This window comes from Callorhinchus milii, unplaced genomic scaffold, assembly GCF_018977255.1.
Source record: "Callorhinchus milii isolate IMCB2004 unplaced genomic scaffold, IMCB_Cmil_1.0 Scaffold13, whole genome shotgun sequence".
Lineage (NCBI taxonomy): Eukaryota > Metazoa > Chordata > Chondrichthyes > Chimaeriformes > Callorhinchidae > Callorhinchus > Callorhinchus milii.
This window is the reverse complement of record NW_024704754.1, coordinates 15,820,318-15,846,670: the sequence shown is the minus strand read 5'-3', so window position 1 is coordinate 15,846,670 and position 26,353 is coordinate 15,820,318. Positions and strand designations below refer to the sequence as shown.

Sequence of the window (26,353 nt, the reverse complement as noted above, 5' to 3'; positions counted from 1 at the left end):
CAAATTGCTCACAGTGAGGAAGAAACAAATAGTGTGGCGATATCAGAACTTCAATGAGATAGTCTGAACTGAATGAGGCCAAAAAAAAAACCTATAAACCGGGAACCACAGAAATTTACAGCACAGAGGAAGGCCATTCGGCCCATTGTGTCTGATGGCTTTATTAAAGAGCAATCCTTTCAGTCCCATTTTCCTGTCCTTTCCCCCATAACCCCGTAGTTTAATAATAATAACAAACCTTGCATTTGATATCGCACCTTATCAAGCCTTCGAAACATCTCAAAGCGCTCCACAGAATATACGGCAAAGCGAATTGACTGTATATTTTGTGGGAGAAACGTAGCAGTTAATTGCACGCAGCAAAGTCCCACAAACAGTCATGGATTGAGTGACCAGTTTTTTTTTTTTACTCTTCTTTTGAATATCTATCTCGGCTCCTTTTGAAAGAGAATAGGGATTCTGCCCCAACCATTCCTCCCAGAGAAGCATTCCATATCCTAACTGCTCTGTGCATATATAAAAAAAAATTTCCCTAACCTCCTCATTTGCTTGTTTACTAACGTTCTTAAATTGCTGGCCTCCAGGCAACTCAGTGTGTCATCGGTCATAAATAATTGTATAAATTCTCTTGAGATTCGGTGTGATGGTTTATGACGTGAGCAAGACTTCTTGATTGAATTAGCAGAGGCTGTTTTCAATAACATACAGTTCCTAAACTAACCTCAGTTGTATGCTGAAAGGAAGCACCAGGGTCAAAAGAAATAAACCCCTTATTGTATGAAAAACGTCTCACAGCAAACTGCTTCCAAAACCAGCTCCAAAGTAAATGTATTTTTCCCTTTATATGCACTTGGGAATACAACATACTCATCTCCGTCTGTCAGGGCACCTGCAGATTAATCGTGTTTCCTTAGGGTGGGAGGGGGTGAAATTCAACCCTTGCTAATCATTTCAAAATAAATCATTAACATAACAGCACGCAAAAGAACGTAAATGTCAAAAGGGTTCATGAATAAATAATGTAACGATCCAAATGTCTCAAAGCACACAGGTAATTGCTGTCCCCCTGAATCAATACGTTTGCCCACAAGATACACAGTCACTACACTTTACAGTAAATCCTGTGAAGCGCTTTGAGATCTTGCCGGCAAGAGAAGGCGCTGTGTTAAATGTAAGGATTACTATTTTACAGTACATTAGACAAAATTTATGACAGCGTTTTACAATGCGCAATCGAAGGCATCAAATTTATTTTCAATTTTTATTAAAAATGTAAAGTGTAAACGTGAAGCACACAGTAAAATTCCCACAATAGGCCGTGAGGTTAACAGTCAATTTATCCGGAGGTTTGTGGGTCGGGAAGCCGGGGGCAAACTCCCTTATTTGCAGGAATGTAATTCGTGCTTGTGTTAATGATGTGGTAAACACGATGCAGATTAATTTATTTGCATTAAATCCCACCCTGTAAACAAATCGATAAATAGTGCGGCACAACAGGGCAGTGCAAAAGACCGACATACACATCACAGGTTAAAACCAGCTGAGCCCCCACAAAATATACGGTCAATTCACTTTACGGTATATTCTTTGAGCCGTCTCGAAGACGTGATAAGGCGCTATATCACATGCAAGGATTATTATTATTATAACTGTACGTCAAACCAGTCAAGTCACACACAGGCAACCACTCACCACAAACCTACTGCGCAAGAGAACAGGTTCAAAAGCAGATGAAATTACAAGCAGGCGACTGGTTAACTCTGGACTTATTTATCCCGTATCCACATTGAGCCAATCCTGGGCTACTGAGCTCACTCACTGGCGACCTTCCAGATCCTAGCTACTTAGACCCGCTTTTCGCAAGCATTGGAACATGTAGGGCTAGTCCTCTCGGAGAAGCTTCTTGCCCATTTGTTGCAGACTCAAGAGACTGCTGACCATGAGAACTTGCTAAGAACGGTCCAATTTCCAACACTTTTCACATCCTTTCTACTAACGACTTGTCAGCTTGGTTTGGACTTTGAAACAGCTTCACCTTCTTTCCCCCCATCCGCTCTCCTCCCCTCCCTGCTCCAATGATACCGGACTTGATTGACCAGCGACTGGAACTGGCTTAACTGCATGCGCTCAGGCTCCAGACCGTGTGAATCTTGGGACATCCTTTATCTCAGATCTTTGCCTGGCCTGTTCCATGTGGTCCTTTGAAGCCGGCTGGGTTGTCAGAAGGGAAACCTGTGACAGTACATTAATAATACTAATAACAAGAATAATCCTTGCATTTGATATAGCGCCTTATCACGTCAGGAGGACGTCCCAAAGCGCTTCACAGAACACACTGTAAAGTGAATTGACTGTATATTTGTGGGCGAACGCGGCAGCCAATTGCGCACAGCAATGTCCCACAAACAGTCGCGGATTGAAACTGACCAATTTATTATTGTTTTTGGTTTTGGAGGGATTATTATTAGGCTCTGTGTGGAGTAAGGAAACTTGTCCAAGGTTTCGCCCTCTGCCTGGAATGGAACTCAGGTCTCTCGCTTGCAAAGCGAGTGCTCTAACCACTGAGCTACAGGACTCCACATTTTGTGTGGGGAAAATATAAATCTTAATCCTTAAAGAACGCACTCGGTAGTCGAGCGTGTGATGTTGTTTGTAAAACGCGGTCACACCTGAAAGATCCTGTACGACGATGATTATTTCACTCTCCTCACCCGAACGTGAGTGCTCCTCAACGCTCGCGCTTTCAAATCTCCCACAAAAAGGTATCGCACTGCTTGCTTTACTTATCCCGCTTAATTATTACAAACAAGCCTGGTATATCATGATCAACAAGTAATGCGATCCAGGATTAGTGTGATCAAGCAAACTAATCCCAGGCAGCTTTCTCTGCACAAACAGCCAGCGAAGTCCACTTTCATAATTCACTTCAAACCAAACCCAGTTCATTCCGGTCAACGGTTTTCCGCACATGAGTGCCTGTCTTATACCGGTGTGCGTCACAGTGAATTATCTTCTTTCGGCGAGATCTTATCTTGAAAGCTGTGATACTGATTCTGTGGTCCCACTATCCACTATTCCAGACTACCTTTTTTGAGTTGTGAACCTGCATTCTTTTTAGAAGCGACACTTTGGGATTTTAAAATTCAAGTGAAAGGCTGAGGTCCAGCCTCGTTCAGCAATTTTCGGCATGTTTTATGCAGGTTTTTATCAGGCGCTGGGCAAATAAATGCAGTCAGTTTGCTTGGTTCCCGAGGCACAGCCAGAGGTAATACCCTGGTAGGGTTTTTTCTCGGCTGCTGTAAGTGAAGCGGTGTCATTTTGTACATGCCCAGTTGAGAATTTACACTGGATTTTCGAATGGGCCGGCGTTGTTTGCACCATGAAATTACATTCATGAGATCTGAGGTTCAATGCACACTTTTCAAATTGGCGGATCGCTTTCCTGGGGGAATAATCCCTTCTTAAAGAAACATAATAATAATTATTCTAATTTGGTCACTCAATCCACGACTGTTTGCGGGACACTGCTGCGCTCAATTGTGCTCAATCCCCTAAAGTCAGTTCACTTTACAGTATATTCTGTGAAGCGCTTTGAGACGTCTCAACGAGGTGATAAAGCTCTATGTCAAATGCAAGGATTATTATTATTACAAGTCTACAGACAAAATCACGGTAGTGAATTGGAATCTTACCCGTGAAGGACACAATATAAATGCAAGTTGTTATTGGTGTTAACCTCCACACCTGTGTGCTTTCTGACCAGAAATCACTTGGTGGCAATTAGGAGATGGAATACAAGTCCAATGTCCCTCTCTTTAACTTGAGGTGTGTTTGTGGGGTATGTGGGAACCCTGAGGGCAATTATACTGCCCCAACCACCGCTAACCACCAGCTGAGTTCAACTAATTTAGCACTGATCAGGAGGACTCTGATCCAAGCATATAAATCCTGAACTGTCATAGTATAATTACAATAATAACCTTGCATTTGATATAGCGCATTATCACGTCTTCGAGACTTCTCAAAGTACTTCACAGAATATACTGTAAAGTGAGTTGACTGTATATTTTGTGGGCGAAACGTGGCAGCCAATTTCACACAGCAGTGTCCCGCAAACAGTCGTGGATTGAAGTGACTGGCGTACAAAGCGCCCCAGGACGCTATCCTGCATGAGGGGTGCTACATAAACGCAAGTTGTTGTTGTTGATGAACTGAGGTCAGCGTGGAGCTGATTTGATTCCATCCGAATAAACTGCTGGGAGTTTTTTTTCCCCAACGCTCGCTGGAAGATGCAATGGACGATCAATGATTTTGTTATTGAAAGGCAGCAAGACAAATCATATGAATTTATGAATACAGGTCCTTCTTTTTTGTTGGCATTCTACAAGTTGAAGAGCTAAGTTGCTTTTCTTTAAAATGCACTTAAATCACAACTGAAAGGGTAGAGAATAAACAATACAATAGAAACCTAGCAAAGAAAGAGAGCGAGAGAGAGAGAGAAAGAGAGAAACAGCGTGAAAAAGAGACTGTGTCTGCTCCATTTAGCTTCAGTTGCTTTTATATTTAGTCTGATGCCTCGTGCGCAAAGTTAAGAGATATTTCACTAATGTAATAATACAGAAGAGGTTTATGACGTTCATTAACTGTAGGATGCGCGTCCAGAGCAGGTGGTTCTCACAGAATAAAACTCCGAGCAGCAAACAGTAGTTTAATTCACGATTGCCTGGTCACGAGTCCATTATTGGGACAAAAATAAATCAGTCCTTGTGGTTCTTCCTGACCTATAATGTATCTGGCAGCCTGGCTCGGTTGGTAGCAGGTTTGCTCTGGGCCATTGTTTTCAGATATTTCAAAGCTATTGTTGTATCAAATTAATATTATTATTATACTATTATTATTGTTTTGCTTCTGCTTGTCCAGTTTGTACTACGTACCCATTAAAGTGTTGGTATCCGGCCTCCTGCTTGTCCCTCGTGCCCTCCGTTCCACCATCGGTGGACGCGCATTCAGCCACTCGGCCCCGAAACTCTGGAACACTCTTCCTCTATCCCTCTGCTTTGCCCTCTCCTTCTCCATTTTCAGGTCGAGCCTGAAGACCTTGCTCTCCGACCATGCCTACTGTCACACCACACCCCCCCCCCCTCCCCGCCCCCGAGCTCCGTCATTCTCAAGTGTTCCGGGAAGTTACCTTGCGTGAGCAACGCTATATAAATGCAAATTGTTGCTGTTGGTGTTGGCATGTAGAGCGAACAGGAAGCGAGTGGCAAGACTTCTAGTACCTGGTCTTTCCCTCTAAGGGCTACCGAAGGCAACGAGAGCTACAAAGTCCATGATGAGCTGCCGCCAGATAGCTTGCCTTCCGCTTGGTCTCTGATCTCCAGGAAGTTGACACTGAGATCAGAGTTCCATCAGGTTTGGCTGTGACATTCTTTTGGGGACTTTGCAATGTCACATTCTGACCAAGAAAGGCATTCAAGGTCAGTCATAGCAAAAGGCCAAATGCAGAACAAATGCAACCTCTCCCCTTGCGCGATGCTAATTTTCCACATAGCGAGGTCAGATAGCCGAATTGGAACGACATGCTAAGTTGTGGAAGACTGTTGGTCCCATTATAACAATAATAATATAATAATAATTTATTATTATATTATTAATATTGCTCTGCATTTGGCCCGACCATTGACAGTGGAGATGACGTTGCTGATAGTTGGATCCTTAAGTCCCCCCTCTTGAGGGAGATTGGAAAATCAGTGCCAAATGATCGATGTCGCCTGGGACCTGTGATGTGATGGTTCCAAAAGCATTTCGCTGAGAACCCTGCAGGTATCAGACACGCGAGCACCTCAATTTAAATGGAATAGAAAATATTCAGAACAGCATTCAGCAGCGCTAATAGACTAGGAAACAGACTGATATTGTCTCTTATTAAAAGAATTCTCCTCTTTTGGCCCTTGATTCGAGTCATCGCCACCCTCATTCCCCACGTGCTGTAGTCAGGTTCAGGTGGAGAATTTGAGGCTTTGGGATCTGGGGAGTACGACTGTGTTTGGTGACATTTCAGTGTGTGAACGCTGTGTTTCAGCACTTGCCAGGAGCTAATAATAGCTGGAATAGTAACAATGCATAAACAATGGAAGTTCCTTGCCATTTAATGCAGAGCTGTGTTTGATTGCTTAACATGATGGCAACTTGGTGTTTCAAAATGCTGAGTATCGAAGAACGTATCTGAGAACAATGGGACTTCTCGATGCGTTGCGTCCCTCATTGGAGAAAAATAATGCTCTCATAAGTTTCTTTTATTTTCCCCCTGGGGCAATGTATTTGATCTGTGCATTGTCACACCACCACAACAAGGATACAGATGTGGTGGCTCCAACTCTATCACGTCCATATCCCAAAGGCTCTACCTCGAGGAGGTGAGGGAAAATCAAAAAAGGTGTGGTCCCCGATCAGTTTCTTCTGTCTTCTCTCTGACTCACAGCAACTTTGGACCTGATCAAAAAAATGGTGGTTGTAATAAGAATCCTTGCATTTGATGTAGCGCCTTATCACATCGTAGAGACGTCTGAAAGTGCTTCACAGGATATATTCTAAAGTGGATTGACTGTGTAATTTATGGGCGAAATGCGGCAGCCAATTGCAAACAGTCGTGGATTGAGTGACCAATTTTTTTTTCTTTTGAGGGATTATTACCCCCGGAAAGCGATCCTCCAATCGATTAACAACCGGGTTGCTACTTACTGCTGGGTAAATAGAGGCGTGGGGAATGAGGAAACTTGCCTAAGTTTTCGCCCTGTCCAGGAATCGAACCCCAGTCCTCCTGTTCTTACTTTCCCAACGCCTTGGTAGACAAGTGCGTCTCGGGAAGAGAATTGTATACTCTTTAAGAAAATCCTATTCTCCATTACACAGTCATATGTTAATAGGATTAGTTTCAGCTTCGCTTAGTTGGGAGGACTCTCACCTGGGGCAGAAGGTTATGGGTTTCAGCTCCATATTGAGGACTTTGAGATCAGAGTGCAAGCTGATGTTCTAGCTGTTCTGAATTGATAGAGTTACCGCCCTTCAGATGAGACATTAAATCGAGGCACCATCTGTCTGTTTTCTGGCAGAAGTTAAAGATTCAATGAAATCATTCGATTAAAGAAGGGCGTTTTTCCCAGTGTCCTGGCCAACAACCCTCCAGATGAATTGGTCATGTGTTTGTGGGACCTAACCAGTTTTCCATTTGCCCTTACTACTGTTAGTTTTTTCCCTGTCTGCAATAAGTAAAACTCCAGAAGCAATATCTCAAAAGTTACTTGTCTTTGAATCTTCGATTTTATGGCATTAAGGAGCTTATTTAACAGCATAATTGTTCCACATTAAAACACTTCCAGCAGTCAGGAGAAATGGGAATTAAATGTACAAACATGAATAAGCATTGTCCCCTATGGATACATTATGGTTTGTGAGTGTATTAATGGAAGACACACAAGAGACAGTGAAAGACCCATTTATTGAACAAAGGGAGGAAGATTGAATAGATCCGGAATAGAATGATCTGCTCTCTACCTGGCAGTGTTAAATCTCAGTTTATTCCAATTTTGGTCAAGCCTTAAAATTCGTCAATGAATCAGGGAGCCAGAGTGAGTCGTTAGCCCCGTCACTCAATATCTGCCACAAAACTGATTGGCAATTCGTTGTTGGCCACTTCAATTAATTTCAAAAGTTACTCAAAGTATAAATGTCACATTTTTTATGAGGTTGTCGATAAAACATTGCTTGTGCCAGTTAGAAGGGGGAAGAAGAAAGACTCATTAAGTGCCTCAAAGTTGCAATTGTCACTGTACAGATAATGTAGTCATTCATAAATGTGTGGATTATCTAATGACACTGACAAAACAATTCTCCTGCATCCAGCAATATTCCCCCCCCCTTTAGAAATTAAACCAGTAAAGAACAGGGATTTTGCCCCCTTTAAATAGCACACAGGTATGACTTTCGGTTGCGAATTTGTGATAATAATAATAATAATATGGCACTTTACCACATTGTCGAGATGTCTCAAAGCAATTCACAGGATTTTACTGTTATAAGCGAACGCAGCAGTCATTTGCCACCAGCAACGTATCACAAACAGAATCATAGAATTATACAGCACAAAAGGAAGCCATCTGACCCATCGTGCCCGTGCCTGCTCTTTGTAAGAGCTGTCCAAATTAATCCCGCTCCCCCCCTCTCTCCCCATAGCCTTGCAAATTTGTCCTCCCTAAATATCAGTCCCAAATGTAGATAGAATGATCAATTTTATCTGGGGGATTGCTGGCCAGGACACCGGGAGAAACCTTTTTGAACAGTGCCGTGGGATCTTTAACATCAAGGCAAAGAGGATCTCGGTTTAACTACTCATCTGACCGACTGCACCTCCGACAATGCAGCTCTTTCCCACCACTCTATTGGAGTATCAGCCCAGATGATGTGAGTTCAAATATTTAAAATAATAAAGGGATTCGATAGCGTAAATACAGAGAAACTATTTCCTTCAGTAAGGGAATCCAGAACAAGGGGACATAATCTTAAAGTTAGAGCTAGGCCATTTAGGACTGAAATTAGGAGGCAGTTTTCACCCAAAGGGTAGTGGAAATCTGGAACACTCTCCGTCAAAAGGCTGTAGATGCTGAATCCATTCATATCTTCAAAACTGAGGTGGATAGATATTTGTTAGGTCAGGGTATTAAGGAATACAGGACAAGGGCGGGTAATTGGACTTGAGGTACAGATCAGCCATGATGTTATAGAATGGCAGAACAGGCTCGAGGGGCTGATTGGCCTCCTCCTGTTTCTGTGTCTCTATATCAAACGGCAAGCGTTATTATTTTCATTATTGTCATTAAGTTGCGTCAAAGGACGCCTTTTTGCTTTTGCTGTGCGTCTGCGAGAGGAACTCTTGACAAAGCTGCTCTGTCGCAGGCAGCGAGCTTCTCTTTCTTCCTTTCTCCCCGTGGCCGCGATTGAGGAATCGACTCGCTGGGAATTGCAGCTTCCTACTGTGTCCTACTTTACCACCACTGTCTTCGAAACGTGCAAAGTGCCTGTTATTGTGGTGAAGTGTCTACTGTGTCTCAGTAATCATTGGAAGCCGTAGGGGCTGGGGTTTGGAAGGTGGTGGTGGTGGTGCAGGGAACAATAGTCCAGTTAATGTTAAATACAGCAATTCTAAGCACTCATCGTCACAGTTGCTATACTTAGCAGGTTGAACGTAGAATATTATGCCCCATGCGGGTCTCCTTTCACGCAGCAGAGCTGGTTTCTTTGAACTGATTAACAAGGTTTAGAACTCGCATATTTGTTCATTAATTGGTGCTGGAAAAGCTTATGAATATTCTTTGAAGTTCCGCAGACAGAATTTACATTGCTGATGGCTGATTCAGTGTTTTTTCTTCCATTGTGCTCCCTGTCATATTAGCTGTCTTTAATTGGCGTAAATTAACAGTAAGCGTCTGATTTAAAAGAACGCGGATGATAGGTAAACTACGGAATAACCAGTAATTGGATTAATTATCTTGTGAAACTCTGGGTTATATGATAGTGTCAGGTTTTTTTCTTCTAGTTCTGAACCTAAGATCACTTTAGTGTGCTGGCCAGTGTTGCCATGGTGCAAGACACTGAGTTCATGTGCAGTGGAAGATTCTATGGCACCTAAAACTTATACTTAATTCTACTTTCAAAGGAGAAAAGTTAGGAAGAATTGGAGGTAATATATATTGCAGCACATTGCCCCATCTACTAAAGCTAAGGCTTCCCTCAGGAAACAATGTGACAAAGTTTTAGAAGTACAAATACCCCAACTTTGCTATTGTAAAGCAGAATAATAATAGTGATAATAGTATTGCATTTGATGTACCACCTTATCACATCGTTGAGCCGCCTGAAAGCGCTTCACCAAATATATTGCAGAGTGGATTGACTCTATATTTTGTGGGTGAAACGCAGCAGCCAATTGATTGACAGCATATTCTGAGAAGCGCTTTGATACGTCTCGAAGACGTGATAAACCGTTGTATCAAGTGCAAGGATTATTATTATTATTACTTACTGCTAGGTAAAGAGAGGGGCGAGGGTAAGGAAACTTGCCTAAGGTGCTAGGCAATAGGATAAATTGTTAGAGGGAATGCAGCCTGTTCCACAAATCAAGTTGTCACTTTGTAAATTTGCAACACAATGAGAAACTGAGCTAAACGGACCTTCAAGGTCTCAGGTTCAATGCCTCGTACGTGCTGAGTCTCCTGATCTCAACTGGGACAGCGACGATATATCATCAACTTACATTTGGTCTCTACGCCACTGGGTTAGGGAGAGCAGGAAAGTCAGCCATGCACCAATCCCTTCATCACTGTCCAATAATTCTTGCTGGGATGGAAAATCACGTCGTTGAGACGTCACAATGCGCTTCACGGGATTTTTCTGACTGTATTTGTCGGTGATCTATACAGGGTGAACCAAAAGTCCTCACTCGTAGGTCTAGATGAGATGTTCAAACTGCATGTCGTGTAGACGCATATCAACTCGGTGACAAAAGCTTTCGTGAACACGGTGAAAGACATCTCCTGTAATAGCTGCACACTCTCTACGAATGTTGCCTTTTTTAAAAAGAACACACAATTACAAATTAAAAACCCTATGAGCAAGGATTTCTGATTCACCCCATATATGCACGGAGATCAAGTGAGGCTTGCATCTGTAGATTCCAGTCAACGTCAGTAACACAAGCTTCTATGCACCCCTTATCCCTCCGGGCACCACCATCGGTGACCAAAGCCTTTTAACCGCTGGAACACCCTCCCTCTACTTTGCCATCTCACCCCTTCTCTATCTGGCTTTAAATCCCACCTTTAATATTTACTTTGACCATATTTTTGGTCATATGCCCCTTCTCCCTCACTTGGCATCCAACCCTGTCCTTGTGAAGCGCTCCGAGACCTTGTCCTATTTGTAGGACTCTATAAAAGTGCAATCGAAATTCTCAGGCTTTAGCACTCTTACCCATCTTCCAGCCACTTCGTTGTGAATGAAAAACCCTTTGATGGAATGAAGTCAGGGGCTGCTCCACTCTAAACAAGGGGAAGGTTTTGTTTCCATGCCAACCCTCTTTAAACTTTCTGCAGTACATAATTCGATTACAAAATAATTTTTGAACGTTAAATGCCGAAAAGAAGGTTGTCTTGGCGATGGCAGATCGGTTGGATCATTTATTTAAAGATCTCATCGAGGCACACGCAAGCAAACACTTCCATGTTAACAGTGTCTCTCAGCTCACGTGTCCCAGTCCAGCTGTCTGGCAAACTTTCCCGCTGCTTGTCCAGCTCGGACCACCCTACCTGTTTAAGCTTTGGCTTGCAGGGTTAAACAGGAGGTGAGTGGGGCGATTCCCTAAGCCCTGTGACTGGTCTGCCCTTCCAGATCCTACCAACGAGCCAGGCTGCCTGTGCTTGTCTTGTCTGGCTCAAGAACCGGACAACAGAGACTGCCGCAGAGGGATGGCTCAATTTTGACATCCTGTTGCCAAATACGTCATCTCGGAGCCAGTTCAGCTCCAAGGAGAACCTGCTTACCTCCTCAGCCCCAAGGAGGTATACCCCAGGCTAGGAGAATAGGAAGTTTCAAATAGATACTCTTGACGCAATGCTAAGTGGCTCCGCGTATTGCTGTACGATTACAGCACTGGAGGTTGAGATGAAGAGAGTCATTCACAATGTGCCGTCGTAAAATTATACTAGTTTGAGATTAATTCTGTAATGGACCAGACTTAGTGAGTTTGTTGCAAATAAAAAGTAAAGGAATAAATTGGAATAGTACGGTAGAGGAAATGTATCCTGTCCAAAACACTGCTGCAGAAATATGCGGAGAATGGAGTGGGGGCAGTGGGAGGGGATTACAAAATTGCGAGTTTCTCACACAGGCGTTTCGAGACCTTACCCGGCGTGAAGGGCGCGATATAAATGCACGTTGTTGTTGTTGTTTCCAACTCTCCTACGAAACAATTCTAGTCAATAACTAATGACTCAGTGAGAATCCTCCCTCTTCTCCTGACTTGTGGATGGTGGTTGGGCTCAAAGCCGGTCCGTAGATTTCAACGCTGACATTTCCGTTGGGCTTCAGTGCTGCTTCACAGGGCGCAGGCTTAGCTCCATCGGAGTTAGATGAGTCTACTTGTTGGAAGCAATGTGGCACGACTGAAACTTTCAAACCAGCCTTGGATCTGCCCTCTTGTGTTGGGCTCTGGCTGTCAGGAGGAGGGAGCGTTGAATTGGAAATTGAGCCGCTATTCTATAGATTTGACAGCACACGCAATTTGTTGAGAAACAACACAGTTTTTTTACCCGACGTTTTATATCTTAAAGCAGGGTGATCCAACCTTTTGTCTGCCGAGGGCGGGGCGTCCTTTCTGAGAATCATCCGAGGGTCCACTTAAGCAATATTTGCTGTGCTTCCCTTCAGGAAACATAATATAACTTTTACGGGTCATGGAGGGAGTGGTGGGTGGGCAGATGAAATGGCCTACGGGCTGCCAGTTGGACCACCCTATCTTAAAAGACACAATCTCTGCGTTTCCTGAAAATGTAGCCTCGTGGAGACCTGTCTTATTAAGTTCCCAGACAACAAAGGAGTTGGTGTAATGTATCTGACAGATTCCTCGCTGGCTGCTTGGCTGTCAGCTGAGAGGAGATGGGCATCTTTCCCACTGCTGGATGCTGGTTCAGGCATTGAAATACACATCAATGCTCGATAGACACTCTTGCTACCCAGTATATCGGGTAGCAAGAGGTTAGAGTAAAGAAAGAAAGAGCTTGCAATTTTATAACCCGTATTCACGTCACAACATGTCGAAGCACTTCACGGGTAATTACTGTCAAGTCTACAGTCTGTCCTTGTCGGTAAATGTGGGAGCCATTTGCATTTCAAGGTCCCACAAACAGCCGTGAAGCGAACAATCAATTAATCTGGAGAACTGCTGGCCAGGACTGCCAAGTGAAACAATCTTTTCAAATCATGTCGTGGGATCTTTATCCTCCACCTGAACAGGTGGATTGTTGTTTAAATATCTCAGGCAAAAGACAGCACCTTTTTGGCAATGTTTTTCCTCCCCATTCAGGTAGATGTTAAAGGTCCCACAGCAGTATTTGCACGTCGGGCTCCCTCACTGTTAAGCTCTGAGTCGCTGCTCCGTATGAAGGGCGCAATATAAATGCAAGTTGTTGTTGCTGTTGGAATGTCAGCCTAGCTGGCCTATGGGGTTCAAGCCCTAATGTGGGGCATAAGCCCACAAGCCTTGACTCCTGAGATAGGATTGCCGCTAAGTGAGACAAGCCGACATCTGAAAAGTAATAAACAATAGTGGGACAGAGTTCATGCAGTTTTGCTCAAAGAATGTTTTTGGTTTACCTATTCCTACCAACATTGGACAGAGGTTAGACTCTATCTGTGGAGTCCTGTAGCTCAGTGGTTAGAGCACTCGCTTTGCAAGTGAGAGACCTGAGTTCAATCCCAGGCAGAGGGCGAAACCTCTGGAGTAAGCAAGTTTCCTTACTCCACACAGAGCCTAATAATAATCCCTCCAAAACCCCAAAACACAATAATAAATTGGTCATTTTCAATCCACGACTGTTTGTGGCACATTGCTGTGCGAAATTGGCTGCCGCGTTCGCCCACAAATATAGAGTCAATTCACTTTACAGTGTGTTCTGTGAAGCGCTTTGGGACGTCCTCCAGACGTGAAAAGCGCTATATGAAATGCAAGGATTATTATATTATTATTATTATCCCGCGGGGAGAAAGGGGAAAAAAAATATCAATCAGATGACAAGCCACTGTGAGCTGCCTTCACACAGGTCCCAGCTCGAGATTGTCAGTGATCTTAGGAGCAAGTCATTTGGTCCAGGAAATTGCACATGTGGAAGAGAATCCAGGAATGAGAAGAGAAAACTAAACCGAAACACGGGCCAGATATTTCTGTCTTTCGATTGAGAGCAAACCAGGGCAAATAGGTGGGAACAGCCCCAATGTGTTCATTCTTTTAGACAAACTGATTTCAATGGATCTTTGGAAACTCAAACCGTCCATTGTTAGAACCCTTTCCCCTCTTGCACACGGAAGCACATACACACATTACACACACACACACACACTCACACACTCACACATCACACACAAGCATGAAGGACTTCATATAAATGCAAGTTGTTGTTGTTCCTCGTTGCTCCAGACGGGTTAAATTGCCATCGATGCGCTTGGCTTCTCGCAACACTTTCACTCACAGACGCTGAGCACCTTCTGCCCCACAGTCAACGATTTTCCATTCCGCTCCCTAAGAAAAATAATTAACCCTCATCGCCATGGTTACTGCAAGTTGTGAGCGAACCATGATAAATACCAGCACATTCACAACAGTCATACAACGCAATGACCACCCCCCCCCCCCCCCACCACCACACCCCCGGACTCAAGGACATCGTTTAATACAGCTGGCAACAACGTAAACGCTGAAACATGTAATATCTACTTTCAGTCTATTAAACTGCTTGCAGACACCCCACCCCCTTTAACCTTGCCAGCCTTCAGAGTAATGGATCGCTTGAATGCCCGTTTTAGCATTATGCGTTGAAAGAGCGGGCAGGATCGAGGCAAGTGGGAAAGTGTCGAGGTTTTTTTTCTTTCCAGCGAAACGAGATTTGACAATTCCGAAAGTTGGCGCGGAACCTATTATGGCTATCTGCCATTATGTGTGAATCAAGCGCAGTCTCCAATTTCATTTTAATAACAGCATTTGCATCAGGGGCGTGCGAGGGAACAAAAAAGCAGCAGATTCTTGAGGACAAACTGATTTCAGGAGACCTTTGGAAAATCAAACCTCCATTGTTAGAACGTTTTCCCCTCTTGCACAGTCACACACGCAGAGACACGCGCACACTGACACACACACACAAACACGCAGACACTCACACACACACACGCGCGCGCGCATGCGCACGCAGAGAGACGCACGCGTGCAGAGTTACACACATGCAGTCACACACAGACACATACATATACATGCACGCGCGCACACACGCAGCCACGCACACACACACACACACACACAAGGCCACACACGCAGTCATACACAGACACTCACAGACACCCGCATTCGAACGATTTAGTTTTGCTGCTTTCAGTTCAAAAAAATCCTCCCTCTTAGGACTTATACATAAGACCAAATTCAAGTAGAAGATAAGTGCAGAACTTGCTCCCAGGCTTTTGCCACATTCAATTTGTTTTTGGCCAGCTGGGTGTCTGACACATGCAGAAACTCATCACTGTGCTGAGTATCCAAACCAGACTGAGAGTTCCACATATATATATATATATATATATGTGCCACCTACACATGGGAATTTCCTGGAATAGAATGAAATGGAATTCGTCTTCTCTCCCCGCAGGGACGCTTGCCTAATTCTGGAGAGTACAAGGCACAGGCTGGGGAGAGCCAAGGTTTGGGGACCCCAGAATTAAGTGATGTCAGCTGCACTTCCTGCACGTAGTGCCGTATGGTGACACATCATCAACAACAACAACAACAACAACAACGTGCATTTATATAGCATCCCTCACACAGGATAGCGCCCAAGAGCACTTAAATCCTTACATCCTGTGCACAGGCACCAAGTTACCGATGACCTGATTATTCAATATTATTATTTCCATAGAAGTCAGTCGTTTAGTAACACGACCAGCTGGATAATCAACGGCAAAGGCTGAGTATTCAGTGTTTACTGTCTGTAATAGTCCACATCCTGGTTTGACCCAGGAAGACCCATAAGCAAAGCTGCGCCCCATCAGGGTGAGTTCCAACAAAGCCAACGGCTTATATTTGCTCTTTTGTGTCTCGCTGCATTTCCCTACATTGTTTCGCTGAATCCTCTACGGATGAATTTCAAACAATTTTGTTCTGTGATTTGGTTTGCTCCGCGTTGGACTGTGGCCTAGAAAGTTTGGATGATTCTCATCTCGCAACATTTCCCTTTTACACGTTACCTGGGGGTGTGAGTCAGTCAGTCAGTCTCCCGCAGCTCAGGATATTGCTTCACGTGTTCCTTTATGTGCTGCAACCCCTTTTCGAGGGCTCTGGTGGTGACTCCAGCAAAGCACCGTTCACTTGTTTTGGTTCCAGAAATAACTGGGGTGAAATTACACCCATGTGCTGGGTATAAGAATAAGTAATAATAATAATAATCCTTGCATTTGATATAGCGCCTTATCACATCTCAAAGCACTTCACAAAATATACTGTAAAGTGAATTGACTGCATATTTTGTGGGCGAAACGCGGCAGCCGATTGCGCACAGCAGGGTCCCCACAAACAGTCGTGGATTGAGTGACCAAGTTATTATTATTTTATTTATGTATTTCACATTGAACCCTTCAGATGTGATAATTATGTAAATTTAACCCCAATCCACCAGTCAGTAAGGTGTTTGGTGTTCACTGCCGTCTCTTTGGCAAACATTATGATTTTTGATGTCTTCTGTTCATTCGTCTGATCCTTCTAACGTTCAGCCTTGAAAAGCGAAACTCCTGACTAGAATAGAGAGACTTTTTTCTCTCTCTCTCCCCGTCGCTGTAACATGATCAAAAGGACATTTGCATGTTTTGCGAGCTGGAAGGGAAATTCGGAGCTCAAAGGAGGAATGCATCTGAATAAAGCTTCATTCCTGCCAGGAATAGGGTGATGTTCTTCATATAAGATGATTTCTCCTTGTGGTGTTTTATTTCCACAGATACAGACCACTTTGAAGTGAAAGAAGAATGCACGATTCTCATTCATTCTCATCCCTTGCTTTCCCTTGCCACAGCAAGGACACACACTATACACACACAGTGTTATCAATCACCTTGGAGTCTATGCAACTGCCCTATTTTTTGGGTGGTTGGCGCTCTCGTTAAATTCTCTATAATTCACCGAAACTGCTCCCTCGCATTCAGAGTTGCACACTTGGCTTGACGTGACTTCACTGGATTTGTTCGCGGTAATAATAATAATCATAAATCCTTGCGTTTGATGGAGCTTCTTATTTCGGCGCTGAAACATCTCAAAGCGCAACAAAGGATTCACTGCAAAGGAGAGTGACTGTGTAGTTTGCAGGCGAATGCCACGGAGCCAATTTGCGCAACCCCCGAGCCAAGCTACCAACGCCAGTCGAAGCGTCTGTGTTTAAGACCCGAATATGAACAGTTACCCAAGCAATTTTGCTGGAAGGCAGCAGCGCGCTTTCAGAAATTCAATGGCTGTTATGCAAAATACACATTTGCGTGAAGTGTTTTCCATCGTTTTTTTTTGTTTAGATGCAGTGGCTGAGTGAATGATTAAAAGCCATGTGCAACAAAGATCTGCAAATTGGCTGTTATTATGTGCAGTTTATAGAAATCATGATTAAAGCCTAATCCGGATCTGAGCAGAACACCGCTTGGCAAAGCTAGTTACACATTTATCAGCCTTCTGATGCACGTTGCGTGTTTGTAAATGATGCCCAGACCCTCTTTTTTCTTCACTTGATTGGTCTGATTGAATCCGGCATGGCACTGATATTTATTTTCTTTTTTTTTTCCCCCCCTACGTCAATCAGCCTCCTGCGGCTCAGGATATTGCTTTGCGCGTTAACAGCTCTCTTGCTCTTTATGTTGAAGTATCAATCTGTGCGCAATTTCAGCCGCACAGTAATAATCGCTGCATTCTTTCTCTCGCATCCTTCCTTTGATTGCGCCACCAAAATAAGTGTTTTAGTCCATTGGCAAAAAATTTATGTCTCGGTACTCAGTCGCACACTGCCCGTGTAATGAAATTTATTTTCTTCTCCCTCTTACCTTTTCATCAATTGGGAACCTAAATAGATATTTAACAGATTGGAAGGCAAGGGAGATCAAGTGGTGAAGATTAGCATCAAGGATAATATCACCAAACAATGTGTTTGTAGCCTGCTGTGACGTGAGGAGACAAATTGCCATCGCTGCTTAGCTATGTGTCGGCTCCTCAATTTTGACTGGACTTTCACTGGGCTGAGGCACTAATAGTGTATGTAAGTAGCTGCCTACCGCAGACTGTCATTGTCAATCCTTTTCCCTGAAGGTTGATTTCATGAGTACCAGGCACTCTCTGGTACTTTGTTCAAGTGGTCCGACTTGATGTATGAGGCTTGTTAGCTGAGCAATGGCAGGCTGTTCAACCACTAGGTCATTATTGCCACAAAGTCTAATCAACCACAAAGTCCTCACAGTTTCACAAGAACGGTTGGCCTGTTTGATCTCGTCCCTCCAGAACACCCGCCCACTATCCCATCCTCCCATCACAGCATCGAGCTGTTTTTCAAATGAATCCTCAGCCACCCTTCCTGGTAACAAATGTATGTGCTATATATATATCTTTGCCCACAAAATACAGTCAATCTACTTTACAGTATATCCTGTGAAGCGCTTTGAGATGTCTCAACGACGTAATAAGGCGCTGTATCAAATGCAAGGATTATTATTACTATTATTATTATGGGAATCAAACCTGGAACACTAGCACATTGGACGAAAGTTCTACCAACACAGCGATCAATGGACAGAGGGCATGCTCAGTGCTTATTCACACTTCATAATGATCCTTGCATTTGGTGCAATGCCTTATCACATTGAAACATCCCAGCGTGCTTCACATAAAATACTGCAAAGTGTAGGAATTGTGTATTTCTCGGGGAACGCCACAGTCTATTTCTCAGCCCAGGGTCGTTGAAGCAAATGTTTTGTCTCTACAGCTGCCTCAGGTGAGATCAGTTCTCTCCGAACCAAAGCTTGAGGTCTGAGCTCGCTCTGTAGTTTTGAAGTACATTTTCCCTTTCTCGCCTTGGATCTCCTCTTGCAATACCTTGCCTCTGGCTGATAAAACAGAAGGTTTGCCTCATCTTAGAGATTCAGCGATGTCACTCTAAAACTTAGGCATTAGGATCAGAACAAAGGCAATGTGGCACTATGTCACTGCCCTGAACAGAGAAACGACTGACCTCTGTTCAGTGCCACCTAACAGCGAGAGATCAGTACTCAAATATGTCACAGCACACAGTATGCAATGCGATGCCTTAGAGTTTGAGGTACTTTATGGCTGTGATGAACTCTAAATGACTCATTTTCGTTGGTTGTCATTTGGCTTGACTGCCTCTCGTAAGACATTTTTGCCCCCCTCCCTCCCAATAATAATAATAATCCTTGCATTTATTTTATAGCGCCCTTATCACGTCGTTGAGGCGTCTCAAGGCGCTTCACGGCATATGCTGTAAAGTGGAGTGACAGTGTACTTTGTGGGTGAAATGCCACGTCTCCTCAATCTTCCGATCTGCCCCCTCGACCCTCAACCCCACCCCAACTCATCCACGTGTCTCGAGTGAGAAGGGAATGTGCTTCTGCTTAGACGAGACCAGCACCAGTGGAAAAGAGGAGATTTATATAAAGAAAGCACAAAAGTTAAACGTGAAGCATCACAGTTTTGTAACACAGCTGGGTTCTCTGCCGAACAAGACTTTCCAAATTATTGTAAGATAAAATGAGAATTAACTCAAAGTTGAAATTATGCGTTGGGGGAAATGTGCTTGTTACGCTTTGTGGTTTAAGTCCGCGTTCACTATTAAAGCATCCCCTCAGCTTCATTAGCGCAGCTTTATGATTCCTTTGAGTCCCATCATAAAGTAAGAAAAAAGTAGAGATGACATTTTTAATTAGGAGCAATGTATGATCCATTAACGAAGACGGTCCTGGAAAATGACTGTGGTCTTGCACATTGTAAATTAAGGAGCGTAATTTAAATTGACCTCATAATATGACACAGGTAAGGTGCCGGATAATGTAGTCATTTTCTTCTAAGAGGTAGTAATTAAACCCTGAAGTGCCACAAGCTACATGTTGATTTCACTGTAACTAATGAAGTTATGCTCTGCTTATTTAAGTTATGTCCCCAAATAGCTTCTGTGATTTGGATCGACCGCCAGTGAAGACAGAAGCGTTGTCCAAAATATCGTTGCTCCCCTTTCCCAAAGTTTAAGAATTAGGATCCACAGTGCCAACATTTATCAGCCTGGCTCAGTCGGTAGCACTCCCGTCTCCGAGTCGGAATATTGTGGGTTCAAGCTCCACATCGGGACTAGGAATCGCATAGTCCTAAGCTGACACTCCAGTGCAGTGCTGGAGTGTGCTGTATTGTTAGAGGTGCTCTCCTTCAGATGAGATGTTAAACCAAGGCTAAGTCTGACTGGCCTGTCTGACAGGCGGACGGAAAGAAAAATTTCCTGGCGGTCTGTCCTGAGATTCTCTTTGAGGCGAAATTGGTCTTCAAATTGGTCTGGTCTTCCCTTGAAAACTGGGGTGAGATCAGGTTCTCAACATAGTGAAAAACAAAGAGAGAGAGAGAGAGAGAGAGAGAAAAAGGGATCCATTAGTGGTTTAAATTAAAATAAAGTGTTCTTTTGTTTTAATGGGAGTATAGTTCCCTGGCTGACCAGGCAAAACATTTTCTATTCTCTTCCGGCCAGGGCCTCTGAATGACTTCAGTAAATTGACAGTAAAAACTTGTCGGTTAATTCATAGCCCTGACAGAATACAAATGGAAAACCCGAAGTGTATCTCATTTCTTTAAATTAAACAGTGAGAGGCACTTAAATTCTTTCTCATCATTGAGTTCAGAAGAGTAGAGTTCAGGGATCGGATGAGAGAATTATCTTCCGTAAAAAGCCTTTGATGTTTGGATTCTGATGACTGGACGTAGCAATAGTAAAGCAGCTTCTTGTATAAGTCCTGAGTACTAACTGTCCTGGGAAAATTCATCCCCACGAAACTTGGAGGGATTCCAGGAGTAACAATATATCGTTCTCAGATGAATTACTCCACTGCAGATTTCCTCTGTAGAATTCACTGGCTCATCTCCAGATATTTCTCCAGTGTATGAACTGTGTGGGATTGGAAAGGCTTCTCTTTCCGTGTTCTCCAATCTAAAGCAAACGGTCGCTAAAGCAAGTTTGAGGAGACATTCCACCTGGATCTAGATTTACTCTTATTGACGTAACCTTTTTTAAAATGTCTGGAGAATTTCGCGAACGGTTGAATTCTGCTTTAACTTTCAAGTTCGTTTTCTTTAAAAAGGAACTTGTAGAAAATTTGGCTTCAAGGTTGAGGTTGTAGTTTAGGATTTGTCAAATTCTGGACAGTCTAAAACCCCCGCATATAAAGACTCAAGTGAAATTTCTCCCCAGTATTCCTATTAACCTAATTCCTACTCCCAAACACCTGAGATGCTGCCGAGTGTGAAGGGCGATACGCAAATGCAAATTGTTGTTCTTGTTGCACCCTCGTTTTCTTTTAAAGAGAAATTTTAGGCAAAAAAGGTTTTAGGCAAATAATTTGTATTCTTGACGTTACTGTGTTGTTCAGGGGAAGGAATGAGAGGCAAAATGTAGACTTGATACCTCGTCTTGTTACTAACGGGGGTGAAGAATCCTTTGTCTGTTGATTGAATAGAAGCCCTAAAACCTCGCTGTAAACGTACGGTGATTCTATGATCTCCCGGGAGAAAGTATTGTGTAGAGATTACCTGAACCCACACCTTTAAAGGTGGCATCTGCTCTCTTCACCTTAACAACTTAGGCAAGTTTCCTTATTCCACACGCCTCTGTTTTTCTGGCAGTAAGTAGGAACCCAGTTCTTAGTCGCTTGGCGGATCGCTTTCTGGGGGTAATAATCCCTCCACTCAATCTACAACTGTTTGTGGGACACCGCTGTGCGCAACTGGTTGTGGAGTTTCGCCCACAAAATACACAATATGCTGTGACACTTTGAGGGGTCTCTACGACTTGATAAGGCATTATATCAAATGCAAGGATTATCGTTATTATTATAGTTAGCGTTTCAAAAGCAGGTGGCACACCACTGAACAGCAGAATCGTAAGCTGATTTGCAACGGACTCCGTGAATCAGGTGACAGCGAATAGCAAAGAGGCCGCGCTGTATTGATGAAGTGACTGGAGCTCCTCTTTGCAGGCAGGAGAATGGATAGCGTAGCAAGGAGCCTGAACTATGCTTCGACCTCAGAGCGACCACCGCACATCAATCAAAGCTCTCCGCGCTGCAACAGCCGGACGAGAAGCTTAGCATTTTCGCCCCAGCACAAAAATCTATTCCCCGGCTCTCGAAAGAAACACACATCGACCTTCTTTCTCTCCGAGCGCGACCTTTGCCTGGCTCGTTCTGCTGGCTTCTCATGATTGCTCTGCTTTCATCTCCTCCCTTCCTCGCCCCTCACCACTCCCCGCCACCTAAAAAAAAAAGGAAACAGATTAAAACTCATACCCATCATTCAAAATTGACATTTATGCTTCTCCTTCAATTATTTGCAGGCTTGGGAGTGTTCTCCCACTGGTGATATCCTGCGATTTGTTTTAATCTGTGTCAATTTGTTTATCTCCGCTGACATAATTCCCCGTCCCTGTTACCCTGGTCAGCCCACGCACCCTGTCGTGTGTTTCGGTGCACGTTGCACGCTTCCATCTCCTAACAGCTATCGGGTCAGACGCTCGGGGTTTTTCTGTTCTAATTTGCCGCTTTTTATTGTGAGATTTTCTCCTCTATTGTCGTCGCACGCTCGGGGGTTTCGAAGTGTCAAGTGCAACCCTATCTGAAGAGGATTGATGCAGCAGCGAGGACCCTTTTGGCACTTCAGTTCCCTCGCACAAAAGCACCCTGCGCATAAAAGCAGCCTCGCTTTGTGTCAAACGTTGAGGTGATGTCAACAAGCCGAGTGATGCCACGTATGTTTAACGCACAAGGCTTCGGTTTCCGTCGCTGTGACTTCACAGTCACTGCATCGTTCAGTCAATCCTGTGAAGCGCTTTGAGACGTCCTCCCGCGTTGAAAGGCGCTGTATCAAATGCGAGGATTATTATTATAATTGTGACACCTCTTTTTCTCTCTCTCTTTCTTCTCCGCTGCCTCGTCCCCGTTACCGAGGGAGAGAGGTTGATCACCAGCCGCTTTCTGAAACTGGCCCGTGTTTTGTGACCTCTCTGCGATGAGAATTTCCAGCGATCGATTCACTCGGAATCAACCGCTGATGGAAGTTCCGATATTCCCTTTGTCCCGACTCTCTTGGTGTCAGCGTCAGTGTCTTTTCACCCACAGAATACACAGTCAATTCACATTACCGTAGATTCTGTGAAGCTCCTTGAAACATCTCAACGACGTGATAAGGCGCTATATTGAACGCAAGGATTATTATTATTATTATTATTATTGGACAGGATCAGGGGACATATGGCCATCATTAGACGCAGCAGTGATCTGTTAGGTGTATTCGACTGATTCAGTCCTCTGATGTTGTGATGGGAAGTGTTCAACCCTGATGGGTGTGAACGTATAGCCAGACTGGCTGTGCTGTTCCTGGATGCGGTTTGTTATAAAGCCACACTGTGACCGTTCTGCTGCGTGTGCATTAGTGGCTGTGGTTTTGTCACAGTGACAGCTCTTCTGCAGCACACCACCAATGTTTTATCAACTCCTGTTAAGAGTTTAAATGAGCTGCCCAACCCTTGCAACCCCTTTCACGGATGAAAATGTTCGGTGGAGCCGCGGAGCTCTTATCTCCTGACTGTTTGCTCACAAGCCGTACATTAGACTTCAGAGAAGCGGGGTTGTTAGAGAAAGCACAAGTGTGCGTTCATTCCCAACCCTGAAACAGCCCACACCAGCTATCCTTTGTGGCTTTGCTGAGTGAAACTGACAACTCAATGCCAATTAGAAACGAAATACAGGCACTCGTCCGCCTTGGATGGTATCCTTTGGGAATTGGGTTTGAGAATGCACAGAGTCATTTAGGAGCCAAGCAGCCAGCAGAGAATCAAGAGATCCCTCCTCTCTCACACAGGTGAAAGAAATAGATCACGACTGTATATAGTATACCCTGTGAAGCGCTTTGAGACGTCTCGATGACGTGATAAGGCGCTATATCGAATGCAAGGATTATTATTATAACTCATCTTCCTCATGGTTACATTACCATGGACAAAAATGCACCATTTGCTATCTGGCTCCGTGGTTGTGTCGGTGTTAAGCACTTTCAATTTCTATCAGGAGTCACTCTTTGCTATTCTATGTTGCTGAGCGTGTAGGTTGCAAATAATCCATTTTGAGCCCTCTATTAACGAGCCTTCCTTCCTCATCCTCTCCTCCCTGCCCAGTTGATATTTTTCTTTTAAACAATATCAAGTAATTTCAGCTCGAGTTACAAAGGCAGAGTTTCCCTCTACTTTCAAGATTCGTCCTGTCAAAACGCATCCAATTTGCAGCGGGTGGCATACTGATATTCACTGGGACTTGTATTCGCAATAATAGAAACAGGAGATAAGTGGATTCCATATCCCTTACATCTGTGGACCACTGTAGTCAGCAGGGAGCCTGATGGTGTGTGATCGTGGTGTGAGATTGTTGTCCTGAGGCCTTTTGGCCACATAATACGCAGTTAATTCACTTTACAGTATATTCTGTGAAGCGCTTTGAGATGGCTCAAGGACTTAATAAGGTGCTTCATCAAATGCAACGACTATTATTATTATTATTGTAATTATTATTGGATGTGGAATACAATAGATCCTCCTCCCTTTTGCCCAATGTGGTCTTCTGTCATTCGCCGAAGGTTGGGTGACACCGGCTGGTAATCACACATGTGTGTCACACTAGTACTCGAACCACAGCTCTGACATGTAACTCTAACATGACGCTTTTATAGCGTCACTGAATTGGTGCTCCAGGTAACAACATTTTCGAGCTTATCGTCACAGCTACAAGGATTTTCATACCTGAGCAATGGACTTTATGCCAGGGTGTGACACATGGTAAACCTCGCAAAAGGGTTATCAGTTGAGACCATACACGTAATATGACTTATGCAAAGTATGCGTTGCGTGAAACTTGCAATAAGTTACAGGAATTTCAAAGGGACTCGGGCAAGTGTACGACTTAGGCGATTATACAGTTGATACAGACTAGACTTAGGCGAGTTTTACTGTGTGTCCCCCCCCCCACTTCCTCTCCCCCCTGGCTCGGGGTCAGACTCGGCCACCGTCGAGCATTCCGGGACTCTACCCTGCGTGAAAGGCGCTATTTAAACGCAAGTTGTTGTTGTTGTTGTACGTGGATAACCGTTATGCTTAACGCTTGTCTATCTTCTCTCTGCAGGACCACCGAACCATCACAGTCAGTCCACTCTGCGACCTCCTCTCCCACCGCCTCACAACCAGACTCTCTCACACCACCACTCCTCGGCCAATTCCCTCAACAGGAACTCTTTGACGAACAGGAGGAACCACATCCACGCTCCGTCTGCAGCGCCCAATGAGCTGCCGACGACACCCGAGTCCGTGCAGCTGCAGGATAGCTGGGTCCTAAACAGCAATGTGCCCCTGGAGACGAGGTAATGTACCAGAGACAAAAGGCAAAATTCTGCAGATGCTGGAAATAAAAACAGATGTCGCTGTGAACACTCAGCAAGTCAGGCAGCATCTATGGAGAGAGGAAAGCGAGTTAACGTTCTGACCAAAGGTCATCAACCTCAAGCGTTAACTCACCTTCCTCTCGCCATAGATGCTGCCTGACCTGCTGAGTGTTCCCAGCCGCTTCTATTTTTAATTTCAAGGCAACCAGAGGTTTGCTTCTCACTGTACTCCGTCTCGGTGGGCAGATGCCAGTTCACGGTAAAATCTCCAACCTTTTCACCAAAACATATTGCGCTCGGACACACTCGCACCATCACACGCCCTGATAGGCTCTTACCGTCACTCTCACACGCTCTGGCCCTCACTCGCTCGCGCACACACTCTGTCCGACTTTCTCACGTTCTGAGACACGCTCACCATCACACTCTGACGCACTCTCGCACTATTCACGCTCACCCGCTCTCACGATTCGTTCTCACACACGTGCAGTGCACAGCCACCACCACTCACTTAGTGTGGATCATTTCTCAGTGCCTTCCTGAGCTTATTCATGGCACACCGGCCCAGATCGATGTCACTGTTCTCGGCTGTCTCTCCCGCATTGATTTCTCTGCCCAGGATTGAGCTTATCAATTGTTCTCAACTCTGTGACTCAACGAAAGGCTCAGGTCTAGGGAAACACCCCTGTTAATTTCCACTTAGCCACTTGTCTGCGGAGTCTTTGCACTTTTAACACAAGCCAATTATTGGTGTCAGGGCTTAAGTAACGTTGCCTGTGATCAGAGTTTGGGCAGTATCCCATGAATAAGCCAGGAGAGGCTGCTTTCTGT

The 26,353-nt window shown here is 44.3% G+C and overlaps 1 protein-coding gene across 1 annotated transcript in view; it reads left to right on the top strand.

The window, feature by feature from the left end:
* tenm2a (teneurin transmembrane protein 2a) overlaps positions 1-26,353 on the top strand; it is a 323,556-nt gene that overhangs the window by 196,873 nt on the left and 100,330 nt on the right. The window contains 1 exon segment of the mRNA XM_042339902.1: positions 25,267-25,501. Within this exon segment, the coding sequence (XP_042195836.1) occupies positions 25,267-25,501 (235 nt within the window).